This window comes from Oncorhynchus gorbuscha, unplaced genomic scaffold, assembly GCF_021184085.1.
Source record: "Oncorhynchus gorbuscha isolate QuinsamMale2020 ecotype Even-year unplaced genomic scaffold, OgorEven_v1.0 Un_scaffold_4088, whole genome shotgun sequence".
NCBI classification, from domain to species: domain Eukaryota; kingdom Metazoa; phylum Chordata; class Actinopteri; order Salmoniformes; family Salmonidae; genus Oncorhynchus; species Oncorhynchus gorbuscha.
Window position 1 is genome coordinate 2,749 of NW_025748191.1, and position 18,531 is coordinate 21,279.

Genomic DNA, 18,531 nt, shown 5'->3' on the forward strand with positions numbered 1-18,531 from the left:
AGCTAGCTAACACTACACTAATCAAGTCGTTCAGTTGAGTGTAATAGTTTCTACAGTGCTGCTATTCGGTAGACGGTGGACGTTTGCTAGCTGGCTAGCTGCTGGGCAGATAGCAGTGTAGACTACGTTAGGACGACGAAATACGAAGTTGCAATAGAAGTGCTGACTGTTTCACTTTGTTGTCCTCTTTCTTTTCCTTTTTCTTCTGTCCTTCTTTTGTCCTTATTTTGTCTTCCTTTCTTCTGTTAACTAGATATTTTTTGTTGTTATTCTTTGTAAGCTAGCTAGCTTCTTCCAGGAGAGTCCCTAGCAACTGCTTAGCAACAAGTAAACAATTCTGCTAGCAATTCACCTAGCTAAGATAACTGTACAATTTTATGAAAAAAATAGTTAATTTTTCAAAAGCCTGTCTTGTTTAGTTTGTTCCTTGTTTTGTCTTCTATTGAGTCTTGCAGTTTTCTCTTGATTTTTTCGATGTACTTCACTCTAAAAAAACATTTAAATCTCAATAAATACAGGAGCTCATTTTTCAGCAGCTGCTCAATTTAGAACTCCGGAATTTTTTATTTTATATTGGCGGGAACGCTGTCATATACGTCGATCCAGAGCATGCCAAAGCTGCTCAATGAGTGACATGTCTGGTGAGTATGTAGGCCATGGAAGAATTGGGACATTTTCAGCTTCCAGGAATTGTGTACAGATCCTTGCGACATGAAGCCATGCATTATCATGCTGAAACATGAGGTGATGGAGGCGGATGAATGGCACGACAATGGGCCTCAGGATCTCGTCACGTTATCTCTGTGCATTAAAATTGCAGTCTGTAAAATGCAATTGTGTTTGTTGTCCGTACCACCATGGGGCACTCTGTTCAGCAAACCACTCGCCCACACAACGCCATACACGCTGTCTGCCATCTGCCCGGTACAGTTCAAACCGAGATTCATCCATGAAGAGCACACTTCTCCAGCGTGCCAGTGGCCATTGAAGGTGCCGAACTACGATGCCGAATTGCAGTCAGGTAAAGACCCTGGTGAGGACGGCGAGCACGCAGACGAGCTTCCCCGAGACGGTTTCTGACAGTTTGTGCAGAAATTATTTGGTTGTACAAACTCACAGTTTCATCAGCTGTCCGGGTGGCTGCTCTCAAATGATCCTGCAGGTGAAAAAGCCAGATGTGGAAGTCCTGGGCTGGCATGGTTGCATGTGGTCTGAGGTTATGAGGCCGGTTGGACGTACTGACAAATTCTCTAACATTACGTTAGGGGCGGCTTATGGTAGAGAAATTAACATAAGATTATTTAGCAACAGCTCTGGTGGACATTCCTGCAGTCAGCATGCCAATTGTATGCTCCCTCAAACCTTGAGACATCTGTGGCATTGCGTTGTGTGACAAAACTGAACATTTATTGTCCTCAGCACAAGGTGCACCTGTGTAATTATCATGCTGTTTAATCAGCTTTTGAGATTCCACAACTGTCAGGTGGATGGATTATCTTGGCAAAGGAGAAATGCTCACTAACAGGGATATAAAACACACAATTTGAGAGAAATACGATTTTGGTTCATATGGATAATTTCTGGGATCTTTTATTTCAGCTCATGAAACATGGGACCTACACTTTACCTGTTGCGTTTATATTTTTGCTCAGTGTATTTTGGTTAGTACGTGAAGTGGATCAACACCCGATAGTATAATGATGGTAACAAAAATCACATGGGTCCTTGATCTGGACTATACAGAAATACAATAGTGAATGTCATTTATATTCATGGTGATACAACCTGAATAGGTACACAAAGGTAGAGAAATGTAATATCCTCCTTTGCATGTTTGGGTATTATTCTACACAGACCGGACCAAATCTGAACCAATCATAGACGTCTATGTTTCACAAGTTTGGACATCGTACAGCACAGTAGAAAACAGTAGAGCACAGTACAGTACAGTAAAGTGCAGTAGAGTCCAATCAATTATAGTGTACTCTACTTTACTGTGCTCTACTGTCCTGTACTCTGTTGTACTGCAACTGTGGTTTGTGACTACTATGATTTTCCATTTTGGCCAATTCAATTGCAGTCATTATGTTGCAGATTTTTCAATCACTCTGTTACCAATATTATTATCAGTAGAAACATTATAACTAATTGGTAGGTCTACCATTACTTGTTATTTCTGTGAAATGTCATTATCCTCCCTCCTCATGAGGGAGAGAAATTAGAAAACATCTTAAAGATCTGTGGGTTTTTGATAACAAAATGACAAGACACAAGGCAATATTACTTAAACTTACAGAAGGCAAATCATTTCTGCAAAACTAAATAGAAGTGTTGATAATAGTTGGCAGGGATCTTTTCTTCAACATGATTGTTTTTAATGTATTTCTGATACCTTTTAAGACTTTTTCTGGAAGATGTTTACTAAGACCCCTTTTCCATCTGTTTATCCACAAATCAAAGTGTTGACATATGCCACATTTTTAAAATGGAAAATGATTGAAAAATCTATGCCTTCTAATAATACAGACTTGTGATATGTAACCTATAAGCGTCACATGTTGGTGCTCATTGCTCCTTTTACACGGAGATGACCAGAACAGTGCAACTGCAATACTATTTACAGACTTTGAATGTATGTCTACAAGGCCCTTTCCTTATGACGTCATAGGTTTTTGTCTTCCAACATCAAAGTTCAAACAGACATAGCCACCACCAGTTGGCACACCCGTTCATAAGCAAATGTATCTATACACTTATCCTATGTGAGGAAGCGTCATGCTTCTTTGTGGTTTCCCTGGTAGTTAGAAGCCATCAGAGGCTGTGTATTCTCACCTGTACCTGTGTGACTTCCTGCTTGCATGCATATCATTCTGGTTCCAGGAAGGAGGGGGCCACGAGTTGTACTGCTTTCCCTGGGTTCAGACTGAACAGCAGTTAGAGGAATCCCCTACCCAACCCACTCCAGCTGAGAGCCCCTTTTTCTTCCCCCTGACACGACCCCGAGCCCCACAGCCCCCCGTAATGCCCGTCCTCCCGGAAGAAGAAGAGGATTCCCCTGAGGAGCTCGACAGTTCCTCCAGCTCACCCAGCACAGTGAGTACCTATCCATTACATTAAACCTTCACTCTAAAGCTGTGGTATGTTGCACTCAGAGCTATACATGACACTATCTCATTAATACAGAACCTAGAACCTCAGTATTGACAAGCTATACTGATTTGCATATCTATGCTCATAGTGTTGCTCACATATTCATTGCTAATACATGTTAGTGTGTTTTGGATGTGTGTATCTTTATTAACAATGAATCCTTTCACTGTCTTTCACCAGACTTTATTTCATTCATGATTTGAGTTTGGGATTCCTGTGCTTTATGGGTGCGTTTCATCCACTTCTATTTTTGGCTCAGGAACAAAGCTTCACTCAACAGTGAAAATATGTAATTAATCCCAGCAAAAACATGAGCAGGATGTTCTTTCCTCTTCTGTCCAGATTACAACCTTTTTTCCCCAGAGCCTCTTATTACCTGTTTTTTGTGTTGATGAGATCATTTGCACTGCGCTGGTGGTCAAGACAGGTTAGCACAGTGTGTCCAGCACAGTGTGTTTATTGAGTTGAGTAGACTTGTACAGAGCAGTGGACAGATTGGATGTTTTATGAGTCTCTGAATGTGGCTTTGCCTAGTCCAGTATGTCTCCCAGAAAACATGCTCTTGAAACTCTGTTTTTGAGACAAAAAGTAGAGGCTTCCTGAAAGCTGTCTGTGTACAATCAGGACCTATATACAGATTTGTGTTGAGCGGATGACTGCCTCACCAGAACCACTGAGTTACACCTCCTAGAAGTATACTGTCACTCGTTTCACTCAGTCATTGTCATGCAGGTGAAAGAGGACCCAAAAGCGACTTAACAGAAACAGAGTTTATTTAAGTCCAAAACGGAATAACAGAAATCCTCTAGACTTGTAGAGGGGAAACAACTGGAGAAGCGGCCACAGACTGCAGGTCGCTTCGGGTAGGCGCAGGCCGTAGTCGACAGAGACACCTGCTCACACGCAGCATCTGATGAAGGCAAAAAACACGACAGGACAGGGCGATACACAATCATAGCAAAAACACGACAGGACAGGGCGAAACGCAATCACAGCATGGTGAATACAATACAAGGAACCGACGGGACAGGAACGGAACACAAAGGAATAAATAGGGACTCTAATCAGGGGAAAGGATCGGGAACAGGTGTGGGAAGACTAAATGATGATTAGGGGAATAGGAACAGCTGGGAGCAGGAACGGAACGATAGAGAGAAGAGAGAGCGAGAGAGTGAGAGAGGGAGGGGGAGAGAGAGGGACAGAAGGAGGGAAAGAACCAAACAAGACCAGCAGAGGGAAACGAACAGCATGGGGAGCACAGGGACAAGACATGACAATAAATGACAAACATGACAGTACCCCCCCACTCACCGAGCGCCTCCTGGCGCACTCGAGGAGGAATCCTGGCGGCAACGGAGGAACTCATCGATGAGTGAACGGTCCAGCACGTCCCGAGACGGAACCCAACTCCTCTCCTCAGGACCGTAACCCTCCCAATCCACTAGGTATTGGTGACCCCGTCCCCGAGAACGCATGTCCATGATCTTATGTACCTTGTAAATAGGTGCGCTCTCGACAAGGACGGGGGGGGGGGAAGACGAACGGGGGTGCGAAGAAAGGGCTTAACACAGGAGACATGGAAGACAGGATGGACGCGACGAAGATGTCGCGGAAGAAGCAGTCGCACAGCGACAGGATTGACGACCTGGGAGACACGGAACGGACCAATGAACCGCGGAGTCAACTTACGAGAAGCTGTCGTAAGAGGAAGGTTGCGAGTGGAAAGCCACACTCTCTGGCCGCAACAATACCTTGGACTCTTAATCCTGCGTTTATTGGCGGCTCTCACCGTCTGTGCCCTGTAACGGCAAAGTGCAGACCTCACCCTCCTCCAGGTGCGCTCACAACGTTGGACAAACGCTTGAGCGGAGGGAACGCTGGACTCGGCAAGCTGGGATGAGAACAGAGGAGGCTGGTAACCCAGACTACTCTGAAACGGAGATAACCCGGTAGCAGACGAAGGAAGCGAATTGTGAGCGTATTCTGCCCAGGGAGCTGTTCTGCCCAAGACGCAGGGTTTCTGAAAGAAAGGCTGCGTAGTATGCGACCAATCGTCTGATTGGCCCTCTCTGCTTGACCGTTAGACTGGGGATGAAACCCGGAAGAGAGACTGACGGACGCACCAATCAAACGACAGAACTCCCTCCAAAACTGTGACGTGAATTGCGGGCCTCTGTCTGAAACGGCGTCTAACGGGAGGCCATGAATTCTGAATACATTCTCAATAATGATTTGTGCCGTCTCCTTAGCGGAAGGAAGTTTAGCGAGGGGAATGAAATGTGCCGCCTTAGAGAACCTATCGACAACCGTCAGAATCACAGTCTTCCCCGCAGACAAAGGCAGACCGGTAATGAAGTCTAAGGCAATGTGAGACCATGGTCGAGAAGGAATGGGGAGCGGTCTGAGACGACCGGCAGGAGGAGAGTTACCCGACTTAGTCTGCGCGCAGTCCGAACAAGCAGCCACGAAACGGCGCGTGTCACGCTCCTGAGTCGGCCACCAAAAGCGCTGGCGAATAGACGCAAGAGTGCCTCGAACACCGGGATGACCAGCTAACTTGGCAGAGTGAGCCCACTGAAGAACAGCCAGACGAGTGGAAACAGGAACGAAAAGGAGGTTACTAGGACAAGCGCGCGGCGACGCAGTGTGCGTGAGTGCTTGCTTAACCTGTCTTTCAATTCCCCAGACTGTTAACCCGACAACACGCCCATAAGGAAGAATCCCCTCGGGATCAGTAGAAGCCACAGAAGAACTAAACAGACGGGATAAGGCATCAGGCTTGGTGTTCTTGCTACCCGGACGGTAAGAAATCACAAACTCGAAACGAGCGAAAAACAACGCCCAACGAGCTTGACGGGCATTAAGTCGTTTGGCAGAACGGATGTACTCAAGGTTCTTATGGTCTGTCCAAACGACAAAAGGAACGGTCGCCCTCCAACCACTGTCGCCATTCGCCTAGGGCTAAGCGGATGGCGAGCAGTTCACGGTTACCCACATCATAGTTGCGCTCAGATGGCGACAGGCGATGAGAAAATAAGCGCAAGGATGAACCTTATCGTCAGACTGGAAGCGCTGGGATAGAATGGCTCCCACGCCTACCTCTGAAGCGTCAACCTCGACAATGAATTGTCTAGTGACGTCAGGAGTAACGAGGATAGGAGCGGACGTAAAACGTTCTTTTAGAAGATCAAAAGCTCCCTGGGCGGAACCGGACCACTTAAAACACGTCTTGACAGAAGTAAGAGCTGTGAGAGGGGCAGCAACCTGACCGAAATTACGAATGAAACGCCGATAGAAATTAGCGAAACCTAAGAAGCGCTGCAACTCGACACGTGACCTTGGAACGGGCCAATCACTGACAGCTTGGACCTTAGCGGAATCCATCTGAATGCCTTCAGCGGAAATAACGGAACCGAGAAAAGTAACGGAGGAGACATGAAAAGAGCACTTCTCAGCCTTTACGTAGAGACAATTCTCTAAAAGGCGCTGTAGAACACGTCGAACGTGCTGAACATGAATCTCGAGTGACGGAGAAAAAATCAGGATATCGTCAAGATAGACAAAAACAAAAATGTTCAGCATGTCTCTCAGAACATCATTAACTAATGCCTGAAAAACAGCTGGCGCATTGGCGAGACCGAACGGCAGAACCCGGTACTCAAAATGCCCTAACGGAGTGTTAAACGCCGTTTTCCACTCGTCCCCCTCTCTGATGCGCACGAGATGGTAAGCGTTACGAAGGTCCAACTTAGTAAAGCACCTGGCTCCCTGCAGAATCTCGAAGGCTGATGACATAAGGGGAAGCGGATAACGATTCTTAACCGTTATGTCATTCAGCCCTCGATAATCCACGCAGGGCGCAGAGTACCGTCCTTCTTCTTAACAAAAGAACCCCGCCCCGGCCGGAGAAGAAGAAGGCACTATGGTACCGGCGTCAAGAGACACAGACAAATAATCCTCGAGAGCCTTACGTTCGGGGAGCCGACAGAGAGTATAGTCTACCTCGAGGAGGAGTGGTCCCCGGAAGGAGATCAATACTACAATCATACGACCGGTGAGGAGGAAGGGAGTTGGCTCGGGACCGACTGAAGACCGTGCGCAGATCATGATATTCCTCCGGCACTCCTGTCAAATCGCCAGGTTCCTCCTGAGAAGTAGGAACAGAAGAAACGGGGAGGGATGGCAGACATTAAACACTTCACATGACAAGAAACGTTCCAGGATAGGATAGAATTACTAGACCAATTAATAGAAGGATTATGACATACTAGCCAGGGATGACCCAAAACAACAGGTGTAAACGGTGAACGGAAAATCAAAAAAGAAATAGTCTCACTGTGGTTACCAGATACTGTGAGAGTTAAAGGTAGTGTCTCAAATTTGATACTGGGAAGATGACTACCATCTAAGGCAAACATGGGCGTAGGCCTGTCTAACGGTCTGAAAGGAATGTTATGTTTCCGAGCCCATGCTTCGTCCATGAAACAACCCTCAGCCCCAGAGTCAATCAAAGCACTGCATGTAGCACCGAACCGGTCCAGCGTAGATGGACCGACATAGTAGTACAAGATCTAGATGAAGGGACCTGAGTAGTAGCGCTCACCAGTAGCCCTCCGCTTACTGATGGGCTCTGGCCTCTTACTGGACATGAATTAACAAAATGTCCAGCAACTCCGCAATAGAGGCACAGGCGGTTGGTGATCCTCCATTCCCTCTCCTTATTCGAGATGCGAATCCCTCCCAGCTGCATGGGCTCAGTCTCAAAGCCAGAGGAGGGAGATGGTTGCGATGCGGAGCAGGGAAACACCGTTGATGCGAGCTCTCTTCCACGAGCCCGGTGACGAAGATCTACCCGTCGTTCTATGCGGATGGCGAGAGCAATCAAAGAATCCACATCTGATGGAACCTCCCGGGAGAGAATCTCATCCTTAACCACTGCGTGGAGTCCCTCCAGAAAACGAGCGAGCAGCGCCGGCTCGTTCCACTCACTAGAGGCAGCAAGAGTGCGAAACTCAATAGAATAATCCGTTATGGACCGTTCACCTTGGCATAAGGAAGCCAGGGCCCTAGAAGCCTCCCTACCAAAAACTGAACGGTCAAAAACCCGAATCATCTCCTCTTTAAAGTTCTGGAATTTGTTAGAGCAATCAGCCCTTGCCTCCCAGATAGCTGTGCCCCATTCTCGAGCCCGGCCAGTAAGGAGTGAAATGACGTAAGCAACCCGAGCTCTCTCTCTAGAGTATGTGTTGGGTTGGAGAGAGAACACAATCTCACACTGCGTGAGAAAGGAGCGACACTCAGTGGGCTGCCCGGAGTAGCAAGGTGGGTTATTAACCCTAGGTTCTGGAGGCTCGGCAGGCCAGGAAGTAACAGGTGGCACGAGACGTAGACTCTGGAACTGTCCAGAGAGGTCGGAAACCTGAGCGGCCAGGTTCTCCACGGCATGGCGAGCAGCAGACAATTCCTGCTCGTGTCTGCCGAGCATGGCTCCTTGGATCCTGACGGCAGTGTAACGAGCGTCTGTAGTCGCTGGGTCCATTCCTTGGTCGGTTCCTTCTGTCATGCAGGTGAAAGAGGACCCAAAAGCGACTTAACAGAAACAGAGTTTATTTAAGTCCAAAACGGAATAACAGAAATCCTCTAGACTTGTAGAGGGGAAACAACTGGAGAAGCGGCCACAGACTGCAGGTCGCTTCGGGTAGGCGCAGGCCGTAGTCGACAGAGACACCTGCTCACACGCAGCATCTGATGAAGGCAAAAAACACGACAGGACAGGGCGATACACAATCATAGCAAAAACACGACAGGACAGGGCGAAACGCAATCACAGCATGGTGAATACAATACAAGGAACCGACGGGACAGGAACGGAACACAAAGGAATAAATAGGGACTCTAATCAGGGGAAAGGATCGGGAACAGGTGTGGGAAGACTAAATGATGATTAGGGGAATAGGAACAGCTGGGAGCAGGAACGGAACGATAGAGAGAAGAGAGAGCGAGAGAGTGAGAGAGGGAGGGGGAGAGAGAGGGACAGAAGGAGGGGAAAGAACCAAACAAGACCAGCAGAGGGAAACGAACAGCATGGGGAGCACAGGGACAAGACATGACAATAAATGACAAACATGACAGTCATAAACACGGCCTAGATAAGACTTCACTGAGGAATGCAATGAGCCTCTGTAATCTAACCTGGGGGTATGGCAGCCGTATGAAATGATCCTCCTTTATTAAAAAAATGCCCTGGCCTTTCAGTTTTAGACTGTTACAGGGATAACATTTATTCACATTCTCTTCCAGGACAAAGGTCACAGTGAAGCTCTCAGTGAAGGTTAATTTAATGCCTCCCTGTTTATTTGCATAATTTTCTCTGAGGATAGAACTGGGACTCTAGGATATAAATAAAACATGTACAGGGTATATAAGCCTGACCTTTAATGTTGGAAATATACTTCATATGGTTGACTTGGTTCAAGTGAGAGTTCATTCTGTGCTTCCACTCTCCTGGGATGCTGAGGTCCAGTGAGTTCAGGATGTGTTTAGTCCAGAGGGACGTTGTCTAGAGTTTCTGATGTTCAGGGGTTCAGGCTGTTGACATTGTGCTTCTGAGCTAAAAATGCTGCTGCTGCTGGAAACCATGGACCACCTGCTAGTCAACAGAGCTAAGTGCCTCACTGAAATACCCACCGATCACAGAGGACCACAAGTGTATTTATTTTTCCCCTTAAAAGTGCTTTGAAATGGGTATGCCTTGAAGTCTTTTTCCTCCTGCGGATTCCACCACGTTCCCCATACAGTCCCAGCCATGGTCAACATCAGGGAGGGTCTAGAGAGACATTAAGGTGTATATTTGGCTCTGTCTTCACATTAATATCGACATTAAAAGCTTATGAAAACACCAAGTCTTCAGTTTGGGGAACCAAGTCACCAAACATCTCTGTGACGGTGTGTACACAATATTTTATAGATGTGTACATAAGCACGAAGGTTAAAGGGTAGAGAATGAGAAAGTGCCTTTGCGGTGACACAAGCCAATTAGTGACATGTTTACTCAAATGTCTCTGTAATCCTTGTGTTGCATGCTTTTATGTTTTGAATGATTTAAATGAAAATGTCCCCCAATTTGCAATCACAATATCCATATCTATGAATTTGCCTTCTATTTGAGAGATAAATATCAGATTTTTTCTATGGCAGGATCCCATGTCTGCGATCCAGGTCCCTCAAAAGTCCACTCAAAACCTTTTTCATGCAGTCTAGTTCTGGTCTTGCTGCATAACCTTTTGTTTCTCACATATCTTTCTATCTAGTATACACCAGTTGAAAGTAGAGCAGTTCCCGTGGCGATGCCTGCTCCCACCATTGTCTTCCCAAAGCAAGCGACCGTGACCGTGGTCCAAGCAGACGGTCGCCCTCTGGAACAGACCAGGTACATGTGTTATTTCATCCTGAGAACAGGACTGTTCATGTCAAAAGGATTGAGAGCAAACCACCTCTTGAAAAATTTGCCACTTTAACCAAGCCAGCATCGAGATATTTCTAGAAAAGAAAATCCGTCCTTCTTCAAGTGTTTAGAGTAGCTAAATGTAAATAAAGACTGTGTCGTAAGAACACGGCGTCTGTTAATTCTAAACGTTTCTCTTTCCCAGACCACACAGTCCCAGAACTCGCTTGTCCCGAAACTCCCTGGGAGGACCAATCACTACAGTCGGTGGGTACAATCAAATACTTAAAGGCTAAATATAGCCTCGTGTTAACAAAACGTACATAAGTCCATTGTTCAAAATGTGAGTTCCATTGGGATTTTTTTCTTCATAACATTGTATGGCTAATTTAATTCCATCTATTGAAATGTCTAAGTTTGGTCATCAGTTTCTGATTGGTGCCCTTTGTCCTTAGAAAAGCATAGCCCAAGCTCTCAGCGCCGGGATGCTTCTGCTTTGATTACTATTTACGTTGGCTTGTTGCTCTGTGCTGAGCTCAGAGAGAATACTATTGGTTGTTGCCATTTGTCTCTTATTGTCTCTGTTTGTGTTTTAATTACGTGTGTGTGTGTGTGTGTGTGTGTGTGTGTGTGTGTGTGTGTGTGTGTGTGTGTGTGTGTGTGTGTGTGTGTGTGTGTGTGTGTGTGTGTGTGTGTGTGTGTGTGTGTGTGTGTGTGTGTGTGTGTGTGTGTGTGTGTGTGTGTGTGTGTGTGTGTGTGTGTGTGTGTGTGTGTGTGTGTGTGTGCGCGCGTGCGTACATGTGTATCCTTCTCAGACAGTACAGGCAATGTGATAGACCTGGTGAAAGACCATCTGCCTGAGCTGCAGCTCTCAGAGGAGGACCGTCAGAAGAACCTGGTGCTGCTGCAGGAGGCCAAGAAAGTCAGCGACCGCTTCCTGAGCCGCAGGGGCCGAAAGTCCACCTGCAGCCTCTCTGAATCCCCCACAGGTGAGAGACACTCACTGGTTTACATATTGTGTACAAGTGAAACAGGGAAATATACAAGTACTTAACGATGAGTCTTACTGTATAGTATACAGTATGTAAGACAGAGGCAGAAAGATGATACAAGAAATGTCACGTACGCTCTTCAGTTTAAGACCACTATTTGCACAGTAGAGATTTAGTCAGCTGTTGAAGTGTAGATTTGGTTGAACAATATTTTGACTCTCAACATTGGTTATGAAATACAAGTGAAACAGGGTCCCTCAGGTCTGCTAGCTGAGTTGCATAAGTGAGTCATTGTAATTGCTGCATGCTTCTATCTTGACTTCCGGAGTTATCTGAACATCACGTACGTGCCCTCATGCCTTCGTCTTGCAGCATTCTGAATGCACGCAAGATAAGTCCAGTCTTGCCTCACGTAACAGACTACAGTGACAGATATCAAATGAAGTCCCAATAACTATAGTTTTATTGTGGCGTTGTTATCTGGAAAGCGATGCTGATGCAGCATACTGGACTTTCATTGCCCAAACATAAAACACGTGTGTGTTTTATCCACAGGTCTTTCTCCTAACCACACACCATCCTCCTCACCTGTACCGTCCAGAAGCAGCTCTCTTATCACAGCCCCTCAAATAGGTACGTCCATCTTTCTGTCTGTTAGAGAATACTCACTCTCTTCAATTGAGCGCATGAAAAGCCTTGCTTAAAAATATAAAAAATGCATTTAATTAAACCTTTTTCTTTCAGCTGTAGCCACAGAGGTGAACTATGCCCCCTCATCGCCTGTCAGCCTGGTAAGACCAGTATGGATTTTTCTGATGTACTCAGTAGTGGTGTTTTAACACTATGTTGATGTGTGTTGATTTGTGCTCCTCTCTGGCAGCGATTGGAGGTTCTGTCTACGAGGGAGCAGGCTGACACCAGTACACCAGAGCATGAGGTAGCACAGCACTCTCACCACCACTCTCATTCTCAAGTGGCACCCTGCAACAGTTAGTCAAACATGAAAATGCAATACGTAGTTAGTAAAACCCTCATGAGTTTACACTCCAGAATAGCTATGCTCATAGCTATGTTGGATACAATAATTCATTTGCGGTAGAACATTGTAAATGTTGACATTCTTGCGCCCCCTTTCCAAGAAAATCTTATTTGTTTCTCCTGAATTGACAGTGTTTAAGGAATTATGATATTGCTGTTTTAGAGCACCAGGAGGTTGGTGGACTGGAAGCCCAATGAGAAGCGTAAGGTGTCCTCAGGCACCCTGGCTCCCCGCTACTCTGGCCCCCCACCCCCCAGGGAGCCCAATGGGGGCCAGAAGGAGAACTGTGACCCCCGGGTAACAGCTAAGAATTGCCCAGAACCAGTACTAGTCAATAAGCCAGAGGAGGGGCTGGTTCGAGCCCCCAACCAGGCCCCTGCCACTGGGGTGGCCAAGCCTGTCCCTCGGCCCCCCACTCAACAGGCCCCCTGCACGGCAGAGATCAAGACAATCGGGGCCTTTCCTCCCCTCATGAGAGCTGTGTCCTGGGACACTGCTGGAACCCTCAACGCCAGGAATGGGGCACCAAGTCTCCCCCCTACAAACGAGGAAACCTTCTCCTTTCAAGACAAGACTCGGGATGCCCTGCTCAAGTCCTCTGGGTACAAGGACTTCCCTGTACAGCCTGTCAACGTGCAGAAGCTGTCCAAAATAAGAGAGGTACGATGGGAGCCTTTTAACGACCGGGGTTCATCCCTTGAGTTTCACCTGACAGCATTAATATGACATTTATTGCATGTTTTGGGGATTTAAGCCTTTTAGTAAATGCCAAAATCATGAGAGAGAATGTTTTGTTCTTGTAATGTTTTGGTCTTGTAAACATCTTTGTGCGACACAGTTATTACAACATGAAAGCTCTTAAAAATCTAAATGTGCACTGTTCTTCTGTATACAGGAGCACAAGCTGATGCGGAACCAAAGCATTGTGGGGTCAAAGTTGGCAGACTTGAGTGAAACAGCTGAACAGGAAAGAGGTACTGTGTTACCCCGTGTCTGACCTGGAGAGGAGACAGTGCTGTGTAACAGACCATTGGTTGTGGACAGTAGACTTTTATCTAGTGAGGGGGAAAGGAGTCAAGGCTCCCAGCTACGTCACAGTCCTTACTGACCCCGAGAGATTTTCCTTAGAACTGAGGGCATGTTCTGTTCTAAGTTTGCACAGAGCTGCAATTTATTGGCAACCTGAAATGTTATTTTTAGTTTGCACCAGCAGATGGTGTGAGTGTTAACTAAAACATGAGAGAACCCAGTCAGCTAATATTGGTTTGCCCAAACTTTGAAAAGACATCAGTGAAGTAGTTTGTGATCCAAGAAAATTGCAGTACAATGTTGTTCAGAAGTAGGTCGATTATCAAAATAGTAATCTGATCATTTAAATAAATTATGTTTTCCCATAGAGGCCAGATTGCCACGTTGTAACTATCTAATGGTGTGTGTGTGTGTGGCCTGGTCCCTCTCTTCTGCCCCCTGCAGGGTCTCCTACTGATGAGGAGGCTAAAGAGAAGTCAGACGCCATGCCCAACATCTCAGACATCATGCTGAGGAAACTCAAACTGCACAGAGGGCTACCAGGCTGGTGGGTATCACAGTATTTAGACTGACAGGGAATGACCTTTGACCATATATTTAGTTTTTTTCTACTTACATACTGAACCTATATTTCCTCTCTGATTATTTTGTAGTGCACCTCCACTCACGGAAAAAGAAGTTGAGGTTAGTATCTACTCTGGAGAGTGTATTATACAACAGTAACAGTTTCATAGTGCATGTTCTCCCTCTGTCTGTGGCCTCATGAATATAATGTACAGGAAGCCCCTAGTCCCTACCCATGATTGAGACTAATGAGAGCCTTAATGATTTCCTGTCTCTAAGAAGAAAATGCAAACATGGCTGTGTTGTTTGAGTGCAGAGCACTTGGCCTAGGCTTTAGCCCCGCCTGCCCAGACACCGGTTCCTCCCAGGGGGATACATGTTGTGCACTAGGACAGTCGAAGTCCCCAATTTCCTCTCAACGCTTGTCTCGGTACTCTGCGACGATGTTTGGGATTCTGCAGCAAAGACCGTTTGATCATGACAGCATGGCACCAGGAGTTCATCTGTCAGCATCGCTGCACGTTATAGGCTCATCTCAGGCCTGGTAGCAAGCAGCACTGTCAACACACTGGCTAGTTGGTGGTCTATATGGCAGCTGGGTAGCCAGCTGATGTAGTTGTGCTTTGCATTACCGCATACTGTACATTGCTAGCATAACAGTTATGTTACAGTTTTGTGGAGGTCCAGAGAGTTGGTGTGTCACAGTCCTTAATAATGGTATCTAATGTGTCCCTGGTGACGGTTTTAATGAACATTAAACACAGTCATATCCTCCCCACAGAACGCTTTTGTTCAACTGTCGCTGGCGTTCCGGAACGACAACTACACACTGGAGACACGGCTCAAACAGGCGGAGCGGGAGCGGACCCTGACCGAGGAGAACACGGAGAAGGAACTGGAAGAATTCAAAGGCTCTCTGAAGGTCAGCCTTTAGTCGGCCATGATGACACAGGAAAATAAATGAGTTGTGATTCACTTTCACTTATAAAAGACCTGTGTTTTGTTGCTGTTGTCTCCTCAGTGCACGGCACCACAGTGGAGTAACATGGAGCAGCGGGAGTCTTACCAGTGCCTCATAGAGACAGTAGCAGTACTGCACCGTCTGGCCACCAGGCTCTCCAGCAGAGCTGAGATGGTTGGAGCAGTCAGACAGGTACTGGAACGCAGGCATAGGATAGGATAGGCCATCCGCGGGGTACACTAATGATTTGAGGAAACCCATGAATGAGAGAAGAAAACATTGAGTGGAAGTGAAAACTTTTCCATGATCCTGTCATGAGAAAAACACTTTGGGATGTTCAGGGCCATGGGTATGTTTGTTTTTGGACAGATAAGTTATGTTTATGAACGATTTAGTCTGATGTTATGCTTTCCCTCAGGTTATCGTTCACGCCAAAGCCAACTCCAATAAATGACTAGGGAAGGACTCGGGTATGTCCGTTGTCACACAAGTCCCTTGTGATTTATAGACTAACAACATATTGCTGCTGACCCCAAACCTGATCCCAGACCTGATATGATGTGTCAGTGTTGGAGTCTCTCTCTCTCTCTCTCGCTCTCGTGTGACTGTATGGTTAACTCTCCTGCCCATAGAGAGTAATGACTGTCGTTGCTGCTATCTTGAACCTAAAAGGGTTATTTGTCTGTCCTCATAGGAGAACCCTTTTTGGGTTCCAGGTAAAACGCTTTCCACAGACAGTTCTACATGGAACCCAAAAAGGGTTATCCTATGGGGACAGCCAAAGAACCCTTTTGGAACCCTTTGTGTGACAGGAGAAGCGTATGAACAAGGCCACAGAGGTGATGATGCAGTACGTGGAGAATCTGAAGAGGACCTATGAGAAGGACCACGCTGAGCTGATGGAGTTCAAGAAGCTGGCCAACCAGAACTCCAGTCGCTGCTATGGAGGATCCATAGACACTGGAGGTACATCTGCACAAACCCTTTATCTCCAGATAGGCGAGTTGTTGCAAAATGTTGATTGCCTTAAACTGCATTCTCCTGTGTCCTTTGGTTAGATGATGGAGTCCCACGGCCATCCAGATCAATGTCGCTGACCCTGGGAAAGGTTGGTGTTGTCGTGTTTTTACCCCTTTTTCTCCCCAATTTTGTGGTGTCCAATTGTCTCATCGCTACAACTCCTCGGGAGAGATGAAGGTTGAAAGTCATGTGATACACAACCCAACCTAGCCACACTGCTTCTTAACACAGTGCACATCCAACCCGGAGGAGGAAACACCGTGCACCTGGCAACCTTGGTTAGCGCTCCACAGGAGTCGCTGGTGCGTAATGAGACAAGGACATCCCTACCGACCAAGCCCTCCCTAACCCGGACGACGCTAGGCCAATTGTGCGTCGCCCCATGAACCTCCCGGTCACGGCCGGTTACGACAGAGCCTGGGCGCGAACCCAGAGTCTCTGATGGCACGGCTGGTGCTGCGGTACAGCACCCTTAACCACTGTGCCACCCGGGGGGCCCCGGTGCTGTAGTGTTGAACAGAGTGTTTCCACTGGGTTTGTTGTTGAGAGTATGCACTGGATTTGACTGGTTATATCAGGTTGACACTTCTCAATATATTTTTAAGGATAATCCCCCCAACTGAACACTCCCTGTATTTTCTTCTTCCTCTATCTCTCACCCTCTCTCTCTCCCTCCTTTCCAATTGTTCCTTATCAGGCTTTGCCCAGACGGAGGGTCAGTGTTGCGGTAGTCCCCAAATTTAACCTCCTGAACATCCCTGGTCAGACCCCGGTCATGGCAGGACCCGGCCCCAGCGTTGCCATGGGACCCAGCCCCCAACCCACCATGGGCCAAGCACTTCCTGTCCTGGTATGTTTTCTACCCAATCACAACCTTCTCAGCCTGTCAACCTGACCACGTGATTAAGTGGTAATATCCTGTCTATTTAAGTTTATTAGTCTGCTTCGTCTACATGCATGTTGTTCGTTCTTGTTAATTACAGTGTGAAGCCAACAGTGTGAAAAGCAACTTTCCCACTGAGCCTACACATCCAGCTATAGATGAGAGGTATGTTCCTCCATCCTCTGTCATAATGTTGACCTAATGCATACCCATAAATATATACATACATACTGTACTCAGCACAATCTATCTCCTTGCCTGTATTGACTAGTTCCCAAGGTCAGTTCACAGCGCTGTGAAACAATGGGCGATGCGGGGCCTTAATATATGTACACCCTTATCAGAAGACATCTTGTGCTGTATCAGAATATTTGCCTCATGTACTTGACCTTCAGGAAGTGTTCCCGGGGGAGTAACTTGATTAATCATTGCCATCCGGATACCAGGGGCCATACACAGCAGATAACTGCACTACCCTTATGCAACTCCCAGATTGTCTATGCACCCAAAATAACTGTGCAACATTCCATAAAAACCCAACTGCAACTGGCTGATGGGCTATTCTGAGATTGTAATCTAAACATTTGGGCTGGGGAGCTTGACAAAAGCCAGGAGAGAGGGAGAGGGAGAGGGAGAGGGAGAGGGAGAGGGAGAGGGAGAGGGAGAGGTGCTCTCTTAGTTCGCCCCATGCCAAAATCTCAGGATCTCTCAAAGCAAGAGAGACAATAACAATGTATCAAGTGTCTGCTCAGTAAAAGCCAGGGACATTTTAAGAGTCCCCATGTACACATTTTGCCTTCGCACCTTTGTATTTTACGCAAGCTTACCTGGCAGTGATGGTGCCATCCCCGCACCCTGCCTTTCAACTGCGTTCCAGCCTGTCCATTAACACAAGGCCACAGTGTTATGATGGAAAGCCTAATGACCATGATGCACTCCTCACTCTCATCATGATGTCTGTTGGTAAAATGTTCTATGTGTTTTTTCCGCTATGAAACAATGCAGTGGAAAGAGTGTAGCAGAGCAGGAAGCTGAGCCATCTGCCCCAGCCCAGCCCTCCGTCAACCTAGAGGAGATCAGATCAGAGATCAGATCAGAGATCAAGGCAAAGATCGAGGAGGAGGCCTACAATAAAGGGTGAGGCCCTTTTCTATGTACCCACTCACACTGACCAAACACACACACATACCCACAGTCACACACCCTGTGCACGCTGACAGAGATCCTGAGATTTTTGGCATGGGAAACAAGGAACTCTCCCTGCTCCTCTCCCCTGCTCCCTCTCCCCTCTCCCTCTCCCTCTCTCCTGGCTTTTGTCAAACTCCCCCAGCTCCAAATATTTAGATTACAATCTCAGGAATGCCCATCAGCCAGTTGCAGTTGGAACATGGAATGTTGCAGTTATTTTGGAGTGCATATCTGGGAGATTTACATAAGTGGTGCGGATTA

The 18,531-nt window shown here is 46.8% G+C and overlaps 1 protein-coding gene across 1 annotated transcript; it reads left to right on the forward strand.

The window, feature by feature from the left end:
- The first annotated feature begins 929 nt into the window (after positions 1-929).
- LOC124028403 (inositol 1,4,5-triphosphate receptor associated 1-like) lies at positions 930-18,223 on the forward strand. The gene is made up of 19 exons (XM_046340463.1): positions 930-1,021; positions 2,881-3,093; positions 10,461-10,579; positions 10,800-10,861; positions 11,410-11,583; positions 12,142-12,219; positions 12,331-12,377; positions 12,467-12,523; positions 12,788-13,285; positions 13,521-13,599; positions 14,099-14,201; positions 14,308-14,338; positions 15,000-15,140; positions 15,240-15,371; positions 15,992-16,145; positions 16,238-16,287; positions 16,897-17,049; positions 17,183-17,247; positions 18,088-18,223. The coding sequence occupies exons 1-19, from the start codon at positions 1,004-1,006 to the stop codon at positions 18,221-18,223; spliced, it is 2,310 nt and encodes a 769-aa protein (XP_046196419.1). The 5' UTR covers positions 930-1,003.
- Positions 18,224-18,531: the final 308 nt, after the last annotated feature.